Source organism: Canis lupus, chromosome 10 (genome assembly GCF_048164855.1).
Source record: "Canis lupus baileyi chromosome 10, mCanLup2.hap1, whole genome shotgun sequence".
Lineage (NCBI taxonomy): Eukaryota > Metazoa > Chordata > Mammalia > Carnivora > Canidae > Canis > Canis lupus.
This window is the reverse complement of record NC_132847.1, coordinates 38720088-38747860: the sequence shown is the minus strand read 5'-3', so window position 1 is coordinate 38747860 and position 27773 is coordinate 38720088. Positions and strand designations below refer to the sequence as shown.

Genomic DNA, 27773 nt, shown 5'->3' with positions numbered 1-27773 from the left:
TCACAGACCTAAGTGTAAAATGCAAAGCTAAAAAATTCCTAGAAGATAAAAAGAGAACCTGTAAGTGATCTTGGGTATGGTGATCACTTTTTAGATACAGCAAAACATGATCCATGAAGAAAATAATGGATAAGCTGAACTTCATTAGGATTCAAAACTTCTGCTCTACAAAACAGTGTCAAGAGAATGAGAAGGCTCACTCTGCTATAAGTTGGAAGAAAATATTTACAAAAGACACATCCGATAAAGGGCTTTTTCCAAAATACCTGAAAAATTTCTAAAACTCAGCAATAAGAAAACAAAGAACATAATTAAAAGTGGGCAAGAGACTCAAACAGATATCTTACCAAAGATGGCAAATAAGCCATCTATAAAAAGACGGTCCACATCATATGTCATCAGGGGAATGCAAATTAAAACTACAATGAAATATCACTACACACTTTCAGAATGGCCAAAATCCACAACACTGTCAATATCAAATGCCAGTGAGAACGTGGAGCAATGGAATTCTAATTCATTGCTGCTAGGAATCAAAATGGTACAGTACACTTTGGAAGACAGTTTGGCAGTTTCTTACAAAACTCAACATATTCTTACCATATGACCTAGCAATCATGCTTCTTAGTATTTGCCCAAAGGCACTGAAAACCTAAGTGCACATAAGAATCTTTATGGGTATATTTATAGCAGCTTTATTCATAATTGCCAAAACATGAAAGCAATGAAGATGTCCTTCAGTAGGTGAGTGGATACATTAACAGTGGTATATCCAGACAATGGAATATTATTCAATGCTAAAAAGAAATGAACCATTAAACCATGAAAAGACGGGGAGGCAACTTAGTTGGATATTATTAAGAGAAAGAAGCCAGTCTGAAAACTCTTTATATTGTATAATTCCAACTATATGACATTCCACAAAAGGCAAAGATATGGAGACAGTAAAAAAGATCTGCAGTTGCCAAGGATTAGAGTGGGGTGGGAAGGATAAATAGGCAAAACACAGAGGATTTTTAGGGTGGTGAAAATGAATACATGGATATGTGTTACTATATATTTCTCCAAACCCAAAGAATGTACAACAGCAAGAGTGAACTATAAGGTAAACTATGCATTTTGGATAATTATGATATATCAATGTAGGTTCATGAAATAAATGTACCTTTCTGATGGGGATATTGACAATGAGGGAGTCTATGCATGTGTAGAGGCAGAGGATATATGGGAAATCTCAGTACTTTTTTTTCAATTTTGCTATGAACCTAAAACTACTCCCTCCAAAATAAAGATTTAATAAAAGTACATACAATTTCACTGCTCTCAAGTTCTACCTTTCACAAAACACTAGAACACCACTCAGCCAAAGTTCTTTGACACTCTGTAACAAGGATTGGCTTCCCTCCAGTTTCCAAAAACATGTTCCTCATTTTCATCTGAAACCTCTCCAGAATACCCTTAATGTCTGTATTTGTAGTATGCACTTCAAAACTCTTACAGCATGTACCCAAAGCTGCTTCCACATTTTTACATATTTGTCACAATGCACTCAACTGCCCGTATCAAAATCTGCATTACTCTGCTTGGGTTGCTATAACAATAATAAAACCCCCAAAGATTGGGTGTTTTAAACAATAGATATTTAATATCTTATAGTTCTGGAGGCTGGAAGTATGAGATCAGAATGCCAGCACAGTCAGGTTCAAGTGAGAGCTCTTTTTCTCTTTCTATAAGGTCACTAAACCCACCATGAGGGCCCCTCCCTCATTACTTCATCTATACGTAATTACCTCACAAAGGCCCCATCTCCAAAAACCATAACAGTAAGGGTTAGGGCTTCAACATATGAATTTGGGGGAAACACACTTCAATCTGTAGTGATAATACACCTCTTGAAATCCATTTTGTTATTTAAACAAATACAGAAAGGAAATTAATAAAACAACTCATCTATCCATATATAAATAAATGATACAGATTATTCTACTTTCTCTAAATCCATGATTGCAGGGAAAGGCTTATTAGAAAATAAATTTTACACAATGTAAAATTCCACAAAAATTTAAATTTGATATCTTATCAGCTGATATATTATTTAATACCTAATACAAAACATTCAAAAATTTTTTCTAAAAGGTAGTTTTACAGGTAAAGCTGCATTTTCTTTTACAATATAGATTCTGGCAGTTTGCTTCTATGAGTTAATGCTGTTTAAATCTACATGATGACACGTATGTGGCCATAAAGGAATTTCCAAAGTCATAATATAATTAAGTAATGTTATTGGAACAAAAGAAGATGACATTTACATCTTTTTGTTAAGATATGGGACTCATTTTTCAGACTTTTCAGATGAATTATGAGTAAGTCTCTTGAATCAAAGAACTGGGTGTTCAAACTGGAAAAGCTAGTCAATATTATAAATTTTAACATTTCTATCCCTTAATGTTCACTTTTATAATAGAGAATTGAATATGTTAGAATAAGAAAACCCATGTTTTAATTAGAGGCTAATTTTAAGAAAATTCACCTTAAATACATTTTACTTTGTTGAATTTAATAATAATTGAAGTGCTTTGCCTAATAGTAGGTTTCTATACATCTAAAATGTTATATAGCCATTATATTTTATCATAACACTTTTAAAAAGATATTTGTTTGAGAGTGAGCAAGGAAGAAGAGGGGCAGAGGCAGAGGCAGAGGGAGAAGGAGATAGAGAATCCCAAACAGGCTCCACACCTAGTATGAAGCCTAATATGGAGCTTGATCTCACAATCTTCAGATCAGATCTGATCCAAAGTCAAGAGTCAGATACTTAACCAACTAGAGTGACCCAGGTATCCCCTTCCATAATATATATTACACAAACAATTGTTATGTTGGTGGCAGGTTTTATTAATTTAAATAGAGAATGGTTTTTATTATATTGTCAGCCATAAATGTATTATCAATAAAGTCATGCATATACTTTTATTTGTTGGTATATTTTACCATTTAAAATCAATAAAAAAAATTACTGAGATATAATTCACATGCCACACTATTCATTCACTTAAAGTGTAAAACTCCAATGCCTTTTTGTATATTCAGATATGCTCAACCATCATCACAATGAATTTTAGAATATTTTCATCACTCAAGAAGAAATCCATATGCTTTAGCAATCACTATCATGTTCTTCTTTTCCCCCAGCCCAAAGCAAACACTAATCTACTTTCTGTATCTCTATATTTCCTATTCTGTATTATTTCATATATATGGAATCATGTATGTTCTTTTCTGACTTGCTTCTTTTACTAAATGTAAAATTTTTAAGTTTCATCCATGCTATAACAGGTATCAAAACTTCTTTACTAAATATATATATATATATATATATATATATTTCTTTACTTTTTGTAGTTTAATAATATTCCATTATATGTATACACCACAATTTATCCTTTCATCAACTAATGAACATTTAGGTTGTTTCTACCTCTGGTTATTATAAGTAATGCTGCTATGAACAATATTGCCTTAATTTACTATCATGTTGTACAGAGCCTTACACTACAACAGAGGCAAGTGCCCAGGCTTTCTCATTTCTTTCCTGAGTATTCACAAAGCTCTGTGAATGCATGTATCCTCCAGATTCCCAGGAATATGTAAGAGCCTTTCAAAAATCTTATGGACATCTCATTCCCCAGCTTTTCCTTTTAAGCTATTTGGTAATATATTGTTTGACCTAAACTACAATCTATCACTTCAGGCAACCTGAACTTAAAACACTTGCTTGTAATTGTTTTGACAATCCTATCCACCCACCTCCTCTGACAAGAAGGCTGCTCAAAATGAGTGAGATCAGAGTCATCTTTTCAACAGGGGTCCTCAATGAAAGAATCAGACAGGTCAAATGATGACAACTGTTTGGGAATCAGGCATTATAGAAGCTATAGTTCCATTTAACTTCTTCTAGTAGTTGCCAGGCTGCATGTGAAACATGGACCATCTTTATTCCCAGGCTACTGCTGAGCTAGAATAGTAGAGAAGGGGACCAAGGCAAATTAGAATGCCACAAAGTTTCTTGTTCTTATTTAGACTCAGCTGTTTTTCTTGAATAATATTCTCTAGATTGTTGCAGGTTTGGTTAATTTCCAGAATTTCCTACAGGAAATATAACTGTTCCTCAATGTACATAGAGAGTCTCAAAATGTTTTACAGTTTTCATGTAAAATGCTTTTATTCGATCTTCAATCTTTTTAAAGATAGGAATTTATAGTATAGAAAACTTGTAACTCCCTTGATCCATCAATTGTTTTAGAATTATTTTTTTTTTGTTTTAGAATTATTATATTGATCCTTTCTCAGAAGATTAGGTTCTATACAAAGTGTTATGAAATGTTGATTCTCAATAATGTTTGCTTGTTTTTTTCATTTTTGTTATGGAGGAAAAAAATCTTCAAAATCCTTATGCTAATAGTGATACATGCTACAACATGGATGAACTTTTAAAACATTATGTAAAGTGAAAGAAGCTAGACATGAAAGGCCACATATTGTAAGATTCCATCTGTATGATATATCTGGATAGGCAAATCTTGAAGGGGAGCAGATTCTGTCACCCAAAATTTGGTCTCTTTGCCATAAAGATTATTTTGAGGTAACCAGATCCCAGCAGATTCAAGAAAAGCTCTTTATCTACTCCTTTCAATTGCCTTAATTTACTTTGGAAAGCAGGCCTGTACCAGGAAGAGAGAGGTATTACCAGAAATAACTTTTACCTATGAAATTATTTTTTAAAAGATTTTACTTATTCATTTTAAAGTAAAAGAGAGCAGGGGGAAAGGCAGAGGGAGAGAATCTCAATCAGACTCTATGCTGAGTGCAGAGCCTGACATGGGGCTCGATCTCATGACCCTGAGCCCGTGACCTGAGCCAAAAAACAAGACTCGGACACTTAACCAACTCAGCCATCCAGGCACCCCCTCTCTTTTTACCTAAGAAATTTATCTGTGTAACAGAACAACCTTTGTTTTTCAAATATTTCCTCTAGCCTTCCTGTGAAAAGCCTTCTTCCCTTTGTATCCCCAGACTCCATCCCTTTCCTTAGATCAGGATGTTATATAAGCTTCAATTATCTAGCTGCCTGTTTGGTCTAATATTTTTATGGGGCTCTCATACATACGAAATTGAAGTTTTTCTCCTGTTAATCTGTCTTATGACAATTTAATTATTAGACAAGCCAAATAACCTAAAAGGGAAGTAGGATAAATTTTCTCCCTCTACAATCTATATGGATGGAATGTAGATTAGGTTGCCTAGAGCTGACAAAGATAGGGGAAGGATGATAGATAAAGAGTACAGGGTCCCTTTATGAAGTTATGAAAATATTCTAAAATTGATTTTGGTGGTAGCTGCACAATTTTGTCTATATTGTCACAATCATTGAATTAAATAAGAGAATTGTACGGTATGCGAATTAAATCTCAAAATTATTACAAAAAATTAATAGTAGATGATTTAAATACTTCATTCTCAGTACCTGATAATAAGTGTGATAGAACTAGACAGAAAATAAGAATACAGAAGAGTTGAGCATCATTATTAACCAACTAGACTCAAGAGATTTATACAGAACATTCACTCCAACGACAGCAGATACACATTATTCTCAAGTGCACATGGAATATTCTATAGTGTATATTATCTGTTGGGCCAGAAAACAAATCTTAATACCTTTTTAAAATCCAGGTCATAGAAAGTAACTTTCAGCGTACGTTTGGAACATGGGTCAGATTTGTTTATAAGGACACTTTGGGAATAAAGCCAGAACACGATTCTTATTAGTAAAACTAGCATAATAGTAATCCTTTATAACTGAAACATTTACTAAATATTGTTTGAGTCAAAGCACTAGATAATAGAAGTAGAGAATTTAAGCATAATTTAAAATTATATATGATAATGATTTAAAAATTATTTGATAAAATGATGAATTATTCTGTGTAAGACAAATTTTCAACAAATCATTTTTATACAAGCAAATACCTAAGAATGGAAACTTAAGGAACAATATTTTCATTTTTACTTGCTTTAAGATTAAATTATGATAACCAGCAATGTTCTAATGTGTCCAAAAAAATTACAGAAACTCAATTCTCCTTAGTTTAACAAGAGCATAGATAAGTTATAGGAACATATTAAAATTGATATTTATGCTACAATCTTCATGTTATACTAGTATTTTCAAAGAGGAACTAAGGCAATTACTATTTAATAATTTGATTTATAATGAGAAATTCAAAGTTTTAAACATGGCAAATGGGCAACCTACATGCATTTATGGAGCCTGTTCTTAAAATCCAAGTTACAACACAATAACACAAATATGAACCAAATAACACATGTAAAACAAAATATCTACCTTTATAATATTATAATTAATTTCTAAAGTTCCTTTACCTTTATTGTCTGTCTGCTTATCTGATATCGTTGATCAGATACTTGTTGTTGCTGAAGGAGTTTTTCATTAATTTCTTTATATTCTTTAATGGACAATTCTGCTGTTTTCTTGGCATTCTGAAGTACACTATTTTGTTGTTGCAAGGATACAATACGTTCTCGTAATAAAATAATATTGCTACTTGATTTCTGGGCCGTTATATTTTTCCACTTTTCTCTGTTAACTATAAAAATAATGTTCATAATATTGATTTTAAAACACAGCAAATTAAGAAGACATTGTTAATTTCATATACATTCTTACCTCTGGTAGGAACTGTTGTATGTGAGCTCTTTTGTATATTACCATTCTTCTTTTGAAAAGTTGATTTTTTTGCATTCTTGTAATGAAAATAATTCTAAATTTGAAGGTTTTATAAAAATTAGATTATTACTCAATAACAACTTCAAGTGAACATAATAAATAATATTTCTTTACCTAAAAATATATTTATGCAGACTAAAAAATTTAAACAACAAAATCTATAATTGATATCAAGAATTCATAAATGAACATAATATGTGCATTAAAGTTGAACTAGAAAAAGAAAGAAGTTGATCTAGCAGGCACAAGATACAAATACAAAATCAACCGGCTTGTAAATTTGTAGAATTAAATCACATTTTCCTTGTTGTGGGGGGAAAAAAAAAGTGGTAGCAGCTCAACCTACAGGTAGTTTAAAAAACTAGGAATAAATAAAAATAAGAATATTTAATAATTTATTCTCTGGGAAAATAGGTCCTTTTCTCAAATACTCTTATCTGTTGCACATAGACTGATTAGACCCTTCTGACAAATAAAGCTAAAATAATGTTGATGGTAATAAAGTAGCTTTCCTTAAAGTTGTAGGTTTTCTTCATGACATTCTAATACACTGAAGTGAAAAAAATGAAGCCATGACTTTTCTTCCAAAATATTTTACTGATTTAAAATAGGGGGGTGGGAGAGAGTAGGAGAAGTGAATAAAGGGAATCAAAGGTAAAAGAAAAAAACAACTTTATTTTTCACAGTCATTGTTCCACTCTGGGGTATGATAGATTTTTATAATTCATTTACACAAGGATATATTGAATATCAGGACTCACTGAAAGCATATAGTGCTTTATAGATTTTCAGTATTTTTTAGGATATGTTTACATATATATATGCACATACACACATATATATGTAAGGTTCTATATATCATTATTCAAATGACAAGTGTTCTCTGGAAAAAAAATACATACATACGGAAAGAAAAAAAAAGGAAGTGACCCAAAGCCTATTGTCTAGAACAATGGTCAACAACCATGGTCAAAATTTTAGGATATTTCCATCTAGGTTATTCTAGAAGATGAACAAAAATGACATTAAACTATTCATATTATATTGAATCTTTTTATCGTTATCATATTAGAAACATAAGGTAATATTTTGATATTTTAAAATACAGATTTAGAAAATTATTCCTTTGCCTCAGGAATTTCAGATTTATAATTAAAAATGCCAGCAAATTAAAAAATAAAAGAGTGTCCTCAAAGTAAAAATTTAAATAAGAACATGTTTTCAAAATATTATAAATCATAATACTAAAATATGTGGTCTTATTTAAGAATTTATTGGCTGGGAAATAGGAACACTATCAATCTAGAAAATTATTGTTTTAAAAAAGGAATTTTTTTTCAAAGATCCCAATTCTGGAATAAATAATTATAATAAAAACAGAAGGAAAAATAAATATTACCCACTGTTACTTTGGCAATGAGTCAGATATTTTGCCTAAGATAGGGTTTTCCTTTAAGCCAATTACTTTTCCTTTAAACTTATTTATTCCTCAAAATATCTTTGAAATATTTCACTTGAGCTTCTTTAGAACCAGTATATAAGATACATTTAAAAAGAATATTTCATTGCCGGATGCCTGGGTGGCTCAGCAGTTGAGCATCTGCCTTCGGCTCAGGGCATGGTATCAGTCCAGGGATTGAGTCTCACATCAGACTCCCTGCGAGAAGCCTGCTTCTCCCTCTGCCTATGTCTCTGCCTCTTTCTGTGTCTCTCATGAATACAAAAATAAAATTTTTTAAAAAATAAAATAAATATTTCATAGCTTTATGAAGATTAAAGTGCTAGTCATGTACTAAGCACTATAAAAACATCCTAAGCAGAACTACCAAATTACCAGTACTAGTCATCAAACTTAGTATCAAATTAACTGGACCTTAAATAAAAAGGAATTGGGCTTCCATTTCCAGGATTACTTCTGACTAGATATTCAGAAAAATTCTTTTGTTTTAAAAGATTTTATTTTTTTAGAAAGAGGAAGCATGCACAGGGGGTAGAGGAAGAGAGAGAGAGTTTTAAGCAGACTCCGTGCTGAGTGGAACCTGACATGGGGCTCAATCTCACCATCCTGAGATCATGACTTCAGTTGAAACCAAAAGCCTGATGCTCAACTGACTGACTGTGTCACTCAGATGCCCCTATAGAAATTCAGGAAAATTTTAAACATTGAAATCAGCACACTTAAAATATCTTTTTAACGTGGCAAAAACATTAAAGGAAATTCTGATGCCACAAATGAGGTGAAAGCAGGAATCTAAAGACACATGAGATCAACAAAGTGGCCAGCAAAATACAGGACAATTGATAATCTCCTCTGACCTTGAGATTCCATGTAAAAAGCAACACAGAACACAAAAGACAAGGAGAGATGGCCTAGGCCCCCAACCCAAGATGAGAAATTTGAGGTTACAAATCTAGAATATAGTGTGTGGCAATAGTTTGTCTCTCTCCTCTTCCTCTTTTTTTTCTGAATAGTATAACATGGAATGGATGTATCATAGTTTAACCATTCAGCTGTTGAAGAAAATTTTGATTGTTGCCAGTTTTCAGCTATTAGAAATAAAGCTGTTATGACCATTCATGTACAGGATTTTTTTTTTGTAAAAATAAATTTCCATTTCTCTGAGATAAGTGTCCAGGAGGGAAATAGTTGGGTTATTCGATAAATGTATGATTAGTTCCTTTTTTTTTAGGAAACTGCCAACTGTTTCCCAGAGTGCTGTGCCACTTTATGTTCATACTAGCATTAAATGTGAGATCCAGTTTCTCTGCATCCTTACCAGCATTTGGTATTGTCACTACTTTTAGTTTTAGCTGTTCCAAAAGATGTATATATATCTCATCATGGTATTAATCTCCATTTGCCTAATGGTTAGTATTATTGAACATCTTTATGTATGCTTACCTGCCTTCTGTTTATCCTTCTCAGTGAAATGTCTGTTCATGTTTTTACTCCATTTTCTAATTAGATTATCTGAATTTCTACTGTTGAGGGTTTTTTGGTTTTTTTTATGTTGAGTTTTGACAAAATCTTTATAAATTCAAAATATAAGTCCTTTGTCACATATATGGTTTGTAATACTTTCTCCCAGTCTATAGCATATTTTTTATCCTCTAAAGAGGGCCTTTCACAGACCAAAATTTCTTTGTTTTAATTAAGTCTTACTGATATTTTCTTTTAGGGATCATGCTTTTGGTAACATATCTAAAAAGTCTTCAGCAAGCCCTAAGTCCTGAAGATTTTCCCTTAGATTTCCTTCTAAAAGTTTTATGATTTAATGTTTTACATTTATTATCAGTGATCTATTTCAAGTTAATTTTTGCATAGGGTATGAGGCTTGAGTATAGGTTCATTTTTCTTGTCTAGGGATATTCAATTGCTCCAGCACTGTTTGTTGAAAAGACCATTCAAGACCATTCTTCCTCTGTTGAATTGCTTCTGTATCTTTGTCAAAAATCGCTTGTTCATACTTATGGATCCATTCCAGATTCTGTATTCCATTATGTAAAAAATAAACCTTTCTTCCCCTCTTGGTGGGTGTTTGGTGTCATCAGTCTTGACCTCAAACTGAGTAGTGGGAATTGATGCCAGAATCCTCACAAAATACTTAAATTTTGATTAAAATTTCCATATTACTTTTTTTTTATATCTTCTATTTCTTTGCTGAGATTTCCCATTTCATTCTTGAGATGTTCTATCTTTTCATTTGTTTCAAGTCTGTTCATACAGCTTGTTGAAGCATTTTTATGATGGTTTCTTTAAAATGCCTGTCATGGGATGCCTGGGTGGCACAGTTGGTTTAGCATCCAATTCTTGGCTTCACCTCAGGCCATAATCTCAGAGTCACGAGATCAAGCCGCACATCAGGCTCCAGGCTCAGTGTAGAGTCTGCTTGAGATTCTCTCTCTCTCTCTCTCTCTCTCTCTCCCTCTGTTCCTCTGGCTAGTGTTCTCTTTGTTTCTCAAATAAGTAAATAATTTTAAAAAATAAAATAAAATAAAATAAAATAAAATAAAATAAAATAAAATAAAATAAAATAAAATAATGTCATGTAGTTCCAACATCTGTGTATCTTGTTATTGGCTTCTGTTGATTGTCATTTCATTCAAGTTGAAGTTTCCCTGGTTTCTTGGTATAATGAGTAATTTTCCATTGTATCCTGGACATTTTGGGCATTATACTTCAAGACTCCGGACCTTATTTATATCCTCTGTTTTAGCATGCCTCCTCTGATAGCACATTGGTGGAGCAGGAGCACCATTCATTACAGCTAGTTGGGGATGCATGTCCAGTTTCTGCTGACACCATGGTTGGGGAGGGATACCTCATTACTGCTTGGTGGAGGTGGAAGTTCTGGCTCCCTGAAGACCTCTGCTGATGCCATCCTACCTGGGAGATGAAGCATGTCTTGTTTCTGCTCCTCACGTAGTATCCATTGACACAGTAGGGTAGGGGGGAGTGAGAGACTTTATACATATGGGGGGTGATGAAGATCCCCATTTATGCACTTGGCCTTTGAAATTACCCTTCTAGGAAGGGAGAGGGTCATTTCTTCACTGATGGATGCAGATGGGTGTCTCACTCCCTATGTGGCCTCTGATAACATGGATGGGAGGGAGTCATGACCATTGGCTCCTCATTTTGTTTTCTCTAACATTACCCTTATGGGAAGGGGGGGGGGGCAAGGGGTAACTCCTTAGAGCCATGGGAGACTTAAAGTCTAGGTTCCCCTTGGGTCTTTACCAATGTGGGTTGAGGTAGGTTTGCAATTTTTTCCATGGTGTTTGAGTAGAGTAGGATGATTATTGTCTAAAAATTTTCTATTTTGCTGGGCTGTCCCTGTCTTGGTACTTTAACTAGAGATAGCAGGGTTTTATTGGGGCCTTTCATCATTTGACCTATTGGTATTTCCAGGTGGCAGATTTCTTCAGCTTCCAGGCCACATATGTGAAGCAAAATGAAAACCCAGAAAACTCACCCATCATATTGTTCCTTGAATCTTGTGATTCCTAGGTGGTTTGTCTTTTCTCTATCCTTCAGTGTATTCTTACTGTTTTATTACTACTTTATATTCTTACAGTCCCTATCAAAATCCCAAATGATTTTTTATTGAACTTGAGAAGCTGATTCTAAATTTATTTTGAAGAGCAAAGTATCAAAAATACCAAAGAGGCTCAAAGAACAAGATGGAGGACTTGCTCTATTATCAGTCAAGACTGCTATAGAATATTAGTAATGACAACATGATATAAATCAAGTCCTGCATCAGGCTCCCCACAGGGAGCCTGCTTATCCCACTGCCTATGTCTCTGCCTCTCTCTGTATCTTTCATGAATAAATAAATAAAATCTTTAAAACTAAATAAGATACTTTAAGAAATTAGAAATTTAAAGATTTAGTCAGACAATAACTTTACCATCACAAAGGCTAATATGAAAACAGGTTTCTTCGTGTGGTAAACTAATATACCTAAAAACTAATAAGCTTTTATCACCTACTTTTTTTGGCTAAGATATAAATACCTTAAGATTTATCACCTACTTTTTTGGCTAAGATATAAATACCTTAAGATTTATATTTAGGAAAATAATATCTATTTCTTTTCAACTATACAAAAGTGTGTTAACAAATTGGTACTTAAAAATTATTAAAAAGTTGAGTATTTCCACTGTATACTTCAAAGAAAAACATTTTCTAAGGATTCAAATTAAATCACTGGCAATGAAATTTAAGTTATGAAGCATAAAATAAAATTAAAAATATAGATTATAATTAAGCAACACTGTCATATACCTTCGGGGTCTTGCCATCTGTATTTGAATATATTTGTACCATGTCTTTTCCTTGCATTTGGCTATCTTCTGTTTGGTCACTTTCTTTCTGATGTCTTCCATCTTCTATAGGACTTATTTTCTGGGATGTTTCTACAATAATTGTTCCTAAATTTTGAGAGGTCTGTGCTTCAGAATCACTGCTTTTGGGAAAAAAAGGGGGGGAACATAAAATCCAGTAAGAAGAGTTGTTAAACATACCACTTTTAAGTTCAAGACCAAATGCTATTATAGCACATATTGTATATAAAGCTAGAAGTTTAATTTGAGCATTTATTGGTTCTCTATGTTAAGAAAAAAATTAGTCTAAATATGTTATATAGTCTGCTATTTCTGTGGATTCTGTATAGGGTCTCTAACTTATTAAGATGAATAAATAAAGTACAAGTAGTACTTCTTTAATTAACCCAATGGGGCATCTATATTGGTGACTGAATTTGAATATCACTTCAATGGAGCCCCACTACTGCAGTAGAATAAGCAGACTCAGCAAGCAAGCACTGGCCTGGGACTTGAGTTCTGGCTATATGGCTCTTTAAATTACTTACTGTCTCTGGACATTGTTTCTTCATCTGATAAATGTTATATTGTAACAGTCCTGATTTTTTTTCACAAACATCCTTTTTATTATAATTCCCTTATGTACACCATATATACCATATTTGAAAAGTGTATCTTTCAAAGAAAAAGAATATGCCTAATGAAAAATAATTCAATGTCATAGTTGTCACCCAAATGAGAAGAAATTAAATGTGTTAAAAGTGTTTTCCAAAATTGTAAAATCTCATGAGGAAATTACAATATCTAGTATCAAGTGCCTAGTAGTATCACTTCTGTAGTATTTCTACTAAGTGTTAACTCAGGAAGCACATGTTTCAACAACGCCAGGGTTGGAGCACTTATTACTGTCTGAGCTCGGGGAGAAAGCTTTAACATTTCTAACAGAATAGTTTCCCTTAGTTTGGGACAAACTCTGAATCTCTGAGGCTGTCACCCATGATCCCAGTTCCATCTCTTATGTCCATTCATCATTCAATAAAATGCCTGGTAGGCATCCATTAAGTGCCAGGCACTTTTCTAGGCACAAAAGACGAAGTAGTAAGTGAATAAAGGAGATAAACATCCCTGCCCTTATGTAGATTTCAACCTAATGGGGTGGGTTCAGATAATAAGAAAATATGTAAAATCTTTATTATGTTTATAGTTTGTGTGAATGAGAAGGAAAATAAAGTGTTGAGTTTGAGTAGAACATACAAATAAGTCCAATCCCTTTTCCATATGAATGATCTCTTAACTATTTGGATATGGTTATTTGATGCTTGAAACATCTCAAGAAAAACATCCCTCGCTTATTCAGATAATCCTATTATGTCTTTTTGAGATGTTTTTCTACCCTGGTCACTCTTGAATATGCTCCACCTTATCTCCATGAAGCATTGTGCCCAGAATTCAGTTTCATATTCCAAGTACACTATGTGAATTCCATAGTAGAACAGCTGGTAGATGCAGACTAAAATTACGCAAGCTTTTAAACATGTATATTGTCCTGTTACAATGTACTGTAGACTCATACGAAATTTAATTAAAACCTCCTACAATATTTTTATGTATACTACTGCAAAGTATTGTATTTTTCCCATTGTATTGTTCTGCAATTGGCATTTTCCAGGTAAGTAATGGTCCCTGTAGTCTTCTGTGGAACTCTATCTTCCCAGTCTATTACTATCTTTGGGGATTTTTATACTATTTTGTAAAGCATTTTATATCCTTTTCAATGTCATGTTACCCACAAATTTGATAAGCATGCTTTGCTGAAATCATTTTGTCTTTGCAAGGTATTAACAAATCTTCCTGATGATCACCCATCACTGAATGGGCATTGATAAAAGTCATTTGTATATCAGGACCCACAGAATGCCAGCTGTGCCAGGGGCCTGACCATCAGAAATCTGAATTAAGTTAGCTGCACTTATAGTAAATACCTCATCATCAAGGAAGCCTAATATACACCAATCACATTAGCTAACTTACCTTACCCTAGAGAATGGGACATGCTGGCCTTACCAAAAACAAAAACAAAAACAAAAACAAAAATTACCTGACATCTTATCTAACCATGTCCTGTTTCTGCACTGTTTCTTCTATAAAACTCCCTCTTGCTCAAAATCCTTAGAAAGAGTGCCACAGCTTGCTAGGCACTGTACTCCCCCAACCGTTGGATTGTTTTCCCTTGAATAAAGGAGTTCAAACTTGTTACTAAATTGTACTATTTTTGTCATTTGACGGCATGTTTTTATAATGCTGTTCAATTATGAGAAATAAGTATTCATAAATATATAAATAAATATTAATAAGCTAATAGTTATATAATGTAGTATTTTACATACATATATATAAAGGACAAAATTCTATTTTTGTCAGTATTCAAATAAATTTCTTGTATTTCAGACTACAAAAAGCTAAAAGAAATAGAATATTCTAAAGTCCTGAAGCTCCACTGTGGGATTTCTAATTGAGAATTTTCTGCAGCTGAGTGATTCCGGAGACTATTCTGTCAGGCAGGAAATATAACACTTAATCCACACAGTGTAAAATCAAGTTTCACTGCTAAGCAACTTAAATGACAATCTTATGTTTCAAGAGATACTGTGATACATCTCCCAAAATATGTGACCATCTGCACATGCACTAATATGATGAAATTAGAACTGACTGTGTTACTTAGCTTTCATGTATTTATTCATATATACATACTCACACATGAGTAAACTGCACCACTTCTATTATGAAGAGTGTGGTAGTATCACCAGCTGAAATATAATTAGTAGCTGAAACTAGAATTTCCTTGAAGACATAGATAAAAGCTTAGTGGGCTTTCAGCTGAATAGGATTTTCTAACAGCTTTTGAGAATGAGGAAGAAAACCTTAGAAGAAGTAAAAAATAAATGGGAATGCACATTTGGTCCTTCTTCCTAACCTTCATAAATTTGTTTTTAAATTTTTATTACCTGCCGAAAGATGACAGGCTTGACCCAATGACCATTTAAAACAGTGGTTCCCAAACTAGTCTACTATTGGAATCAGCTGGAGAGCTTCAACAACTAGTGAAGCTTGTATTCCACCATAGAAGTTATGATTTAATTGTTCTGGGGTGTGGTCTGTATAAAGGCTGCTTTTAGGCACCCAATGTGAACCCTGGAAGGCTGAGTAAGGTAGAAGGGCCCACAGTGACTCAATATGAGGACCATTGGGCAACCTGCCTCAAAACGCCCATATTGAGGAGGGCACTTAATGGGATGAGCATTAGGTGTTCTACTATACGTTGGCAAATTGAACTTCAATAAAAATAAATAAATAAATAATTTTTAAAAACCACATCCATAAGCCGTGGCTGACCAATGGATTACTTACACCCAGACACATTACCAAAAAAAAAAAAAAAAATTACATTTGTTTCCATACCTTCTCAACTTCTCCCTCTAACTACAGTCTCCCACCGATTGCCTCCTGTCGGACAGTCTTTCCTCTGTGGTTCTGCCCAAAACTCACTTGCAGTGTATCCAATAAATTTCCCAATAAATTTCTATCCCTTTTGTTCTGCCTCAGGTGAATTCTTTACTGCCAGTATCACTGGCCTCCACCTAATCAAGTCACCCCATATTTGGTGGCCCCCAACCAATCGGGAGATCTCTCAGATCCCCCAAAGTCTGAGCTTTGAAATGTTTATAAAATCAAGGTAATTATAATAGAGGCAAATAGGCTTGAGTATGACATTTTAAGATATATTTCAGTTCTATGTCTATGGTTAAGAAATCTCCCATCTGTAAGGATGCCTTCCTCACTATACCAAGAAGAGATGGATGACCTCGTTCCCTAGAAACCGTTATCAATGGAGAACAACCTTACCCTTGTTTACTGTGCTTTTCCTGATAACCTCCTACAACTGACTCCTCACCCCCAACATCTTTTGTCTTTATCTGAACATGATTTTAGGGTGGAAGCAATCAGCTATTTTGGGGGATACTCAATTTTCCTGGATCTCTCCCATATATACAGGAGGTGTACATGTTATTAGACTTTTTCTTCCTGTTAATCTGTCTTCTATCAACTTCATTATTAGACTAGCCAAACAACCTAGAAAGGAAGAAAGGAAAACATTTCTGCCCCTAAAGTTCTGGGGACCTTAAAGGGACCATCACTGCTCACTCCAGAGATTCTACAGCTGACAGACCCCAGATCCTAAGATACAAGCTGGCACAAGGTAAGAATTCTTACCCCATCAGTCTCCTGGACCTCTGCCTGTAGGGTCTGATGGAAGTAAGAATAGTGAGAGTCCTTCTACTTATCTAAATTTAGATTAGCAAGAGAAAATATTTGTGGAGCTAGGTCCTTGGGTATAGCAACTTTGGTAAAAATTTGTTATGAGTACTCTTGCTTTCTATTGATTCCTTTCCTCTCAGAGATGATAATTGTTTTTTTGTGTGTCTATCATCTTGTTCTATGTCTTCAGAGCTTGGCTTTATGTCCAGTGTCTTTAAATCACTATTTATAGATCCTATGCATCAATGGCCAGAGGAGGAATCCTTTGAATTGGAAAAACTTCTGTATTTGAATTTTTTTCTTTTTAGAAAGCTCTTATCCTAAACAATTGTATTATTGGTATCTATGGAAAAACCAAATAAAAAAGTAGACACAAAGAAGTACAACAGCCCTAAGGACTCCCTTGACAATACAAAATAATAGAAATTACATTAAAAAAAATTGGGATCTGTATCTAATGTAAATTCTACCCTCTTCCACACCCACCTAGCTCCAACTCCCTCTCTCTGCCCTTTCAGAAGACCTTTTGGATATCTGGGACCCTTGTTTAAACCTCCCTACCTCTCTGCAAATCTCCACAAAACCCAAAATGTGGTTCTAAAAGCAATTCAAAGCTCACCTATTATTACTAATCCTCAGACCTCACCTATTCACCTCAAACTGCTTATTGAGACACTGGAAACAGAAGTGTATTCCACTTAAGAAAAAAAAGTTAAAATTTAAATTACCTGGAGCTCTAATAATAGGGAAATATGTCCCCAAAACCCCATCTTGGAGAAAACTTATTTTGAATAAGTTTTTATGCCCTTGTGATACAAGTTTTCTGCCCTCATCTTCTGTAGGACCTAAGAACCATTCTTTAAAATGCAAACCTGGGGAGAGCTTTCTCATCAAAAAAGAAAAAAGCGGGGGGTGGATATTTGGAAAATTGGGGACATGAAAAACTAATGATCCAAGAGGTATCTAAAACAAAAGTCATTAAGGCTGACATGACTCCTACTGCTCCTCTCTATCATTCTTTACTTAAATGCTCATGTTTTACTAAATCTGTCTGAACTGCCTTTCTAATATGAAAAGATTATTACCTTTTAAAAATAACCACTTGAGATTAGGGAAAATGTGCCTCATCTCTCTTTCAATCGTTGGCCAAAGGATGAACTAAAGGCCATAGCTAAAGAATTTCTTAAACTAAGAAAGGATCCTCAAAAAGTTTTATAAATGGATTACCCCTTGAGATTAGTGGATAGTTTAAAAAGGCAGAAAATTAGAAGCTACCAGTCTAAATTTGTGAAGAAAGCTGATATTCAGTGCCTGATAGAAAAACAATAAAAAAAATTTAAAAACTTGTAAGGGTTTCTCCCCTAAGCTAAAGGCACCCAGAAGGAAAGAAAAACATTCAACATAGTTGGATGGGTGTGACAGTTTCTTGATAACATTTAGCAACAACCCAATTCTTTAAGGAATTGGAAACAGCTGTCCTTGTTTTACTCATCTAATCTTTACAGGACCATAGAGGTGGCTTCAGAAACCATTCAAAGTCCACCAATTCTTTTTACTATTCCCAAAGCCTCTTCCATTTATTTCAAAGGCTTGTAAATATTAGCCTTAGGAAATCAAAGTTCTTTTTAGAGGAACTTGCATTCCTTCCCTGTGACTCTGAGACATAAAAGTTCTACAAACTTCAAGAAGGTAATTCTAATCAGAAGGAGAACAAAAGAGGGAAAGCTCATTTGAAATTTAGGCAACTGAAAAATCCTGTCTTCTCCACAAATATTAGTAAAAACAAACAAAAGCCATCTGAACAGATAAACTTAATTCTTTCCTACTGTTCTTTTACTAGTAAATTTTACATTATCATACCTTTCTAACAGCTAAAATTTTAAGGTCTCTGTATTCCTGCATATGTATGTTGTAGATATGTGATAATTTTCTGCCTCCACTTGATATTACCAAAACTATTGTGTAAAAGAGCTCTATTTAATTGACAAAATTAATAGAAAACCCAAAGGCCTCCACCCCAAGATTGCTAGAACTCATACAGCAATTTGGCAATGTGGCAGGATACAAAATCAATGCCCAGAAGTCAGTGGCATTTCTATACACTAACAATGAGACTGAAGAAAGAGAAATGAAGGAGTCCATCCCATTTACAATTGCACCCAAAAACATAAGATACCTAGGAATAAACCTAACCAAAAAGGTAAAGGATCTATACCCTAAAAACTATAGAACACTTCTGAAAGAAATTGAGGAAGACACAAAGAGATGGAAAAATATTCCATGCTCATGGATTGACAGAATTAATATTGTGAAAATGTCAATGTTACCCAGGGCAATTTACACGTTTAATGCAATCCCTATCAAAATACCATGGACTTTCTTCAGAGAGTTAGAACAAATTATTTTAAGATTTGTGTGGCATCAGAAAAGACCCCGAATAGCCAGGGGAATTTTAAAAAAGAAGACCATATCTGGGGGCATCATAATGCCAGATTTATTTCAGGTTGTACTACAAAGCTGTGGTCATCAAGATAGTGTGGTACTGGCACAAAAACAGACACATAGATCAATGGAACAGAATAGAGAACCCAGAAGTGGACCCTCAACTTTATGGTCAACTAATATTCGATAAAGGAGGAAAGACTATCCACTGGAAGAAAGACAGTGTCTTCAATAAATGGTGCTGGGAAAATTGGACAGCCACATGCAGAAGAATGAAACTAGACCACTCTCTTGCACCATACACAAAGATAAACTCAAAATGGATGAAAGATCTAAATGTGAGACAAGATTCCATCAAACGCCTAGAGGAGAACACAGGCAACACCCTTTTTGAACTCAGCCACAGTAACTTCTTGCAAGATACATCCACAAAGGCAAAAGAAACAAAAGCAAAAATGAACTCTTGGGACTTCATCAAGATAAGAAGCTTTTGCACAGCAAAGGATACAGTCAACAAAACTAAAAGACAACCTACAGAATGGGAGAAGATATTTGCAAATGACCTATCAGATAAAGGGCTAGTTTCCAAGATCTAAAAAGAACTTATTAAACTCAACACCAAAGAAACAAACAATCCAATCATGAAATGGGCAAAAGACATGAACAGAAATCTCACAGAGGAAGACATAGACATGGACAACATGCACATGAGAAAATGCTCTGCATCACTTGCCATCAGGGAAATACAAATCAAAACCACAATGAGATACCACCTCACACCAGTGAGAATGGGGAAAATTAACAAGGCAGGAGACCACAAATGTTGGAGAGGATGGGGAGAAAAGGGAACCCTCTTACACTGTTGGTGGGAATGTGAACTGGTGCAGCCACTCTGGAAAATTGTGTGGAGGTTCCTCAAAGAGTTAAAAATAGACCTGCCCTACAACCCAGCAATTGCACTGCTGGGGATTTACCCCAAAGATACAGATGTAGTGAAACGCTGGGGCACCTGCACCCCGATGTTTCTAGCAGCAATGTCCACAATAGCCAAACTGTGGAAGGAGCCTCGGTGTCCACTGAAAAATGAATGGATAAAGAAGATGTGGTTTATGTATACAATGGAATATTACTCAGCCATTAGAAACGACAAACACCCACCATTTGCTTCAATGTGGATGGAACTGGAGGGTATTATGCTGAGTGAAGTAAGTCAATCGAAGGACAAACAGTGTATGTTCTCATTCATGTGGGGAATATAAAAAATAGTGAAAGGGAATAAAGGGGAAAGGAGGAAAAATAAGTGGGAAATATCAGAAAGGGAGACAGAAGATGAAAGACTCCTAACTTTGGGAAACGTACTAGGGATGGTGGAAGGCGAAGTGGGCAGGTGGTGGGGGTGACTAGGTGACGGGCACTGAGGGGGGCACTTGACGGGATGAGCACTGAGTGTTATTCTATATGTTGGCAAATTGAACACCAATAAAAATAAATTTATAAAATAAAAAAAATTTAAAATTGACAAAATTAAACATTTAGATAAATTGAGTTCGCAAAAATGGACCCAAATGTTTTTCAAGTTCACATGATCGGAGATAATCTTTGGTAAATAAAAGCTAGTGTGGGGATCCCTGGATGGCTCAGCAGTTTAGAGCCTGCCTTCGGCCCAGGGCGTGATCCTGGAGTCCCGGGATAGAGTCCCACATCAAGCTCCCTGCATGGAGCTTGCTTCGCTCTCTCTGTCTCTCATGAATAAATAAATAAAATCTAAAAAAGTTAAAAAAGCTAGTTTAAGTTCATTGGTTTAATTAAAACTGTAATATATTAGAGTTATCAATGTTCAATATAATGCAGACATACAACTTATTCTGCCTAGGCATACTAGTCAAATAACTTCATGTTATATCTCTTACAAAATTTGTCAGCAAAAAATAACTTGGGATGATGGCTGGCTGTGCCTAATGTCTCATGAAGTTTTCATAGGTGGTCTAAACATAATTATTGGAAGTGAGTGACTTAGACAGATGTTAGTGGGGTAACAGCTTTAAGGTAAACTTTTTAACGGAAATTATATTTTACAGTATGCGTACTTAAAAATAATTTCCCAAGTACCTTTGGTAAGTTGAAATTTTAAAATTTTGCTAAGTTAAATTCAATGATGTGAAATTCACTGAATATCTACATCATTCCCAAGGAAGATAAAATAATTACTAAACATAGGTTTATCTACTTTCAGCTTCATGTTACACAGGAATTAAAGAACTACTTGGATCTGTTAGTAAACATGTACCATATGAAAGATTGCACTATTTTTAAAGGTGGGGCATATGTTTCTAGAAATTATGGAATATATTCATAAATCTGACAAACTACAGAATGCTAATATAAAACATAGTTCACAACTGCTTAGTTTTTACTAGAAATTAATGTTTCTAAGGCTTAAGAATTCTAATTAATAAATGTAACTAAAACTACTAGGAATAATAAGAAAAACATCTCTGAATGCAAGGAAAGTAGGATGTGTGTTTTCAGCTAAAAAAAGATATGCAGAATAGAAATGCATTTTGTTGAAGGAAAAGAGAGTAAATATGTCCCAAAGTAAAACTGGTTATTTAAAAATGGAGGAAAAACAGGACCACAAAAAAAAAAGAACAGGACAAAATCTGAAACTTGTAGAAAGTTTATGAAAAGGAATCTTTAAAAAGGAACCTAATACATGGTCAGAACTGGCTAAGATTGGAATTAATTTAACTAAGTGAATTTTTACATCAAAAGTAAGCTGCTACAATTTTACAGTTTGATTTTGTCTTTGGTAAAAGGACGTTTTCTTGACTATTGGTGTATTCTTGATAAGAGACTTGAAGAGATTCTTCTTTACTTTTTAAAGTAATTTACATTGAAAGCAAAGATTTTGTTTTTATCAAAACAATTCCCCTGCTTCATTATTTTTATAATCAGGTTTTTGATTACTTAAGTAAACCTAGTCCTTTTGATATAAAAACAGCTAAGTTTTACTGGCAACTGTGTAAACTTCTATATTTGCCTGTGAAGTCTTTGTTAAAGACTGATTAAATAGAAAACTAAGTATTATATCATAGTGAATGAACTATTATCCCATTTAGTCAAGTGTCCAAAACCTTTTGATATTTTTGATAAACCTCCCCAAATCAAATTCTAAATGAAGTCTTTTGACTTGGAAGAAATGTTGAGATATTGCAGAGTTTCTCAAAAAGAGTTTTTAACCTAATGAGGCTGATTTAGTATTTTGAGTCATGAGAAATGTCTTAAAAAATGATGCTAAACCTACTTGATTATATTTTTGCAGATATGTGTATTAATTTTAATATTCTGGAAGTTACATGAAATTCCTTAAAATCTGATTTGTCCTGGTATAATGTTATCACTTATACTTCTAGTTATTATTCTGAAGAACATATATCACAGAAATAACCAGATTTCCTTATCTTTTTTTAATTTTTTTTAAATTTTTATTTATTTATGATAGTCACACAGAGAGAGAGAGAAGCAGAGACATAGGCAGAGGGAGAAGCAGGCTCCATGCACCAGGAGCCCGACGTGGGATTCGATCCCGGGTCTCCAGGATCACGCCCCGGGCCAAAGGCAGGCGCTAAACCGCTGCGCCACCCAGGGATCCCTCCTTATCTTTTTTTTTTCCTTCTCAATTCCATTGTAATAAACTCTCACCAGATCTTTAACCATGGCCATTTTTAACTCTTTGTCATTTATAGTTATTGTTTTACTTATAAAATTGTTTTAATAATTTTTTTTAAGGGAGAGAGACCACAAGCCTGTGGAGAGGGGAGGGGTAAAGAGAGAAAGAGAGAGAGAGACTGAGAAAGAGAATGTGTGACGGGCACTGAGGGGGGCACTTGACGGGATGAGCACTGGGTGTTATTCTGTATGTTGGCAAATTGAACACCAATAAAAAATAAATTTATTATTAAAAAAAAGAAAAAGAGAGAGAATCTTGAGGAAGCTCCATGCCCAGCAAGGAGCCTGATGTTATAACCCTGAGATTATGACCTAAGCTAAAATCAGGAGTTGGACGCATAACCAACTGAGCCACTCAGGAGCCCCTATTCTAAAACTTTTGCAAAAATGTTTGGAATATGCTTGATCTCCAAGGAGACTCATGGAAAATATTCCAAAATATGGGTTTCTGATAACTTTAACTGAATTGTTAAGAGTTTCCAGAATTAACAGAAAAACTGGATTCAAGCAGAACAAAAATTGGTCACATGGGACTCAGTGAACTAATGAGAATGATTATAATTTTTGTGACTTTATTTTATCACTAATTTTTTTTTTACTATTTTGTTTTTCTAGATCTGAGAAAACTTTTTTCCTCTTAAGCTAACAGTGACTTACAACAATTTGGTAAAATGAATCTTTGCAAACAAAGGGAAACATTTATCATTTTTGCCCTAGGTGATCACTACAGAATTTGGAAATTCTTAGTAAGTATTCTTATATTTTCAAGAAATCTTTTTTTTTTTTGCATAAATTCTACATGAATCTGTTCTCTTTGTAACATGACAGAATTGGAAACGTTGAGTATATTACCAAGGTTTTGACTGGAATGTTTGAGAGAAGCTTGCAGACTCAGATATGACCAGACAGACAGCTTTTTAGGAACTAAGATGACTTTATGGAGCCAATAAAACTTTTTGGGAAAAGAGCCTAGTACCCTGCTTACAGGGTTCCCAGCAGCCTTACCCCGTAAGGAAGGTCACTTCTTAGCAGGTGAAGAAACCTCAGGACATTTTGGGAACCTCAAGAAGAGAGAAATTTACCCAAATGTATAATTATTGCTGGTAAAGTTGGTTGGCAACCTTGGATTGGCATTTTGGCCTTGAGAAGCTTTGAAAAGTTCTGTCTGAAACTCTTTATGAAAAATTCCAGTAAAGCAGATTTAAAATATAGTGAATATAGTGAATTCTTTGTCGGACTTACATAAATAATCAGACCAAGTTTATTGAAATGAAGCTTATTTCGCAAACAAATTAGCCTTAATTTAGCTATCTTTAGTGGAAATTAGGGTGATTTCAAAGAGAATAATTATGTTTCAATAACATACTTTATGGATATTAGATTCTAATTCTGATTAATTGCCTTGAGGATTTGTTGTTTGTCTATAATCTGGATTGAACCATGAATTCTTCTGGTTTCCTCAAATATCTGGCTATGACTTTCCAAATTCCAAGTCTTTCTACTTTTGACTTGGAATCACTGAGAACTCAAGCTGCCTTTTCTCCAGAAGCCCTGCAAACTGAAGCTAGATCACTTGCTATAAACATCAGAGAAACCACCACAACAGCTCAGGTTTAGATGGTCTTCATGTCTGTTGCTGTATGGGCCACTCAGAAATTTACCTAAATAACCAACGACATCATCAGACACATTCAAGTGCTTCAACTCCTATCTTATGAATGTCTTCTTTCTACTGGCTGCCCTCAAGACTCTGATTGGGTTTATAATCTGCTCCAATCATTAACCTTTGTTTTTATTTTGCTTCTATAAGAATGCCTTTTTAAATGCTTGATGTCTCACACAAAATAGGTCTGACTTTGGGAGCCCACCTGCAGGACCCACCTCCTGAAATAAAACACAACTGTTTAAGATGGCATATTCTCAGGACAGAGGCTGGATCTTTGAGATATGGAACAATCTATCAGCTTGGCTTCTGGACTGTGATATTTCTTGGGGAAGTTTCAAAGGTGGGATCACAGGGGAGCAGAATTTGCCACCCCAATATATGTCTTTGACATAAGAATTGCTGCAAACTGGGGATCCCTGGGTGGCGCAGCGGTTTAGTGCCTGCCTTTGGCCCAGGGCGCGATCCTGGAGACCCAGGATCGAATCCCACATCGGGCTCCCGGTGCATGGAGCCTGCTTCTCCCTCTGCCTATGTCTCTGCCTCTCTCTCTCTCTCTGTGTGACTATCATAAAAAAAAAAAAAAAAAAAAAAAGAATTGCTGCAAACTGGCAACTGTAAATATAGGACAAGTAGAAGTTACCCTTTTGTAAGAGACATTTACGTGTATAAGAAAAATCTCCATTTTCAAGTGTGATGCTCTCCTTGTACCAGGAAGAAATGGATGACCCTACAGCTCTAAAGATTCTTGTAAAGAAGACAATAACTTAAATCTGTATAAAAATCTGATTCCCCCTTTTTTTACTGTACTTTTTCCTGATAACCTCCCATAATGACTCTGACCCCATCTTCTTTTGTCTTTCACTGAAGATCATATTTAAGGTGGTGGTTTTGGCCATGTGGGGGAGTTATTCAGTTTCCTTGGGTCTCTCCCATGTATACAGAAGGCATGCATGTTTGTAAACTTTTATTTGTTTTCTTCCTGTTAATCTGTATTGTATCAATTTCATTTTTAGACCAGTCCAAGAACCTAGAAAGGAAGAAGGGAAAAAAACTCTTTCACCCCTACACTATCTAGGGACATCCAAACCTAAAACAGATCTCTTCTGGGGATTAAAAAAGACAGCTTGGAAAAATAAAAGAAAATACATGCTATTACAAAACAAGACAGAATTATGGAAAATTGTTCAATTTGTCTGTTAGCAATTCTGGCAACATTGAACTTCCCTATTATCTAGGTATAGAAAGAAGTATTCTACTATCCATTTGCCTTTGTGGTTTTATTGATGTGCTTCAAGTACGTATAGTAATGTATAGCCAGGAGTGAGGAAAAGAAATATTACAGATTTTTAGTATTCTCCTGTTGCTATTCGCTAAGTGTTATACAACTTAAGACTAGGAATTTAGAGGGCTTTAACTTTAAAGAACTAATTTTTAACTACCATTCAATTAAAGTTAGTACAATGACTTTGCATAATACATACATGAAATAATTAGTGAAGATGGTTCTTAATTTAAAGGATGTTAAACAGCTTGTAGACATCTGGTAACAAGCTGAAATGGGTCATTCAAAATTTATCTAACTAAATTAAGGGGGAAAAATGTTTCTCCTCCCAGGTTGGCATGTCACAAGATAACTAAACCGACTTAGTAGGCTTGCCTGGGAATCCTTAGCTGTCAGTGGTGAATATGCAAAGGGCCAGCAAATTAAATCAACCTGCCAAACTGTCAATTTCAAGCCTCATGACTGCATGAAAATAGCATCACTGGAAGAAATCAAGCATTGCCTTCTTTTGGGTTTCCTGGCACCTATTCAAATACTCATGCAGTTGTGGCTAATTTTGCATGCAAATTTCAGTCAATAAGCTCAGAACAAGACCTCCCAAGATATTTCAAAGGATCTGACAGTATTTTTTCTGAATACCAAATCGACAGTAGTTGAAATTCAATCTCCATTTGCTGGTGCTTTACATATGCACAGTGTCCCCACCACAGAGCTAAGTTAATGAGAGCCTTACCTGCTTTCACTCACATCCTCCCAGCCGTCCTTGCTGAGGTTCTCAAACACATTGCTCATAACCTTGATGGAGTGATTGAGAACAGTGTGGTAACGACCCACAGAGCACTTTTTTTTCGCAGCTTTAAATTTAACCTTGGTAGTGGTTGTCTTACAATCGTATTGTCCAGATCTTGCTTCCGTGGTGGCCATCTCAGATTTAGCTTTGTCTGCTGAATGCTCCAATTTCTCTATTGAATTCATCAGCTCTTCATTTTCATTTCTCAGCCCATTAGCTTCTGCCACCTGTCTCCTTAGGGAAGTGACTTCTCTCTCCAGCTCACTGATTTTTACCTGAAGTTCAGCTTTATCTTTTTCTACTTCTTTACTCCCCTTTTGTAGCTGTTCTAGCTCTTTTCCTCTGTCCTCTGCATCTTCTTGTTGCTGTTTTAAGAGGGATTTCAGGAAGTCATTTTCTTTCATTAATTTTTTATTTCCTTCTTTTAATTTTCTTGACCCTTTCTCAAAAGATTGTAGCCGATTTTCCAATTCAACGACCTAAACAGAAGAGTTTAATTTATTCTCTTAAAAGTCCAAAACCATAATCTGCTGTATATTTTTTATCATTTCTAATTTATGAAAGTAAAATTACACTTAGCACAAGGACAAAATAAATCTAAAGTACTTAATTTCTAAATAATTCTAAGGCGGTGTAGATAAATACATTATAAAATGCAATAATACATCTGTTGAATGAAGGACAGATGGTAAAAGAAGTTAAAATTCTACACAAAGTGATACAGAACTAAGTATACTAATAAACTTTGCAGAGTTTTCTGAGATAAATGCTTTGGCTATATAGACTATTGTGAAAAAAATTATTTTCAGAGAAAAGCAATTTATACAAAAAGTCTAAAAATAGATATAGAGAAACTTCATTAATAAAATAATTTTCTTCAATATCTAACAATCATCTGAAAAAATGA

At 34.5% G+C, this 27773-nt stretch overlaps 1 protein-coding gene across 2 annotated transcripts in view; it reads right to left on the bottom strand.

Annotated features, from left to right (window-relative positions):
- The window catches only part of CNTLN (centlein), a 331003-nt gene that overhangs the window by 76775 nt on the left and 226455 nt on the right, over nt 1-27773 (bottom strand). The window contains exons 15-18 of one of the 2 annotated variants that reach the window (XM_072841469.1): nt 26810-27345; nt 12600-12780; nt 6749-6842; nt 6445-6668 (exon numbers count right to left, since the gene is read on the bottom strand). In XM_072841469.1, coding sequence (XP_072697570.1) covers nt 6445-6668; nt 6749-6842; nt 12600-12780; nt 26810-27345 — 1035 coding nt within the window. The remainder of the gene's footprint in view (nt 1-6444; nt 6669-6748; nt 6843-12599; nt 12781-26809; nt 27346-27773) is intronic. The other variant, XM_072841470.1, reaches the window with a different exon arrangement.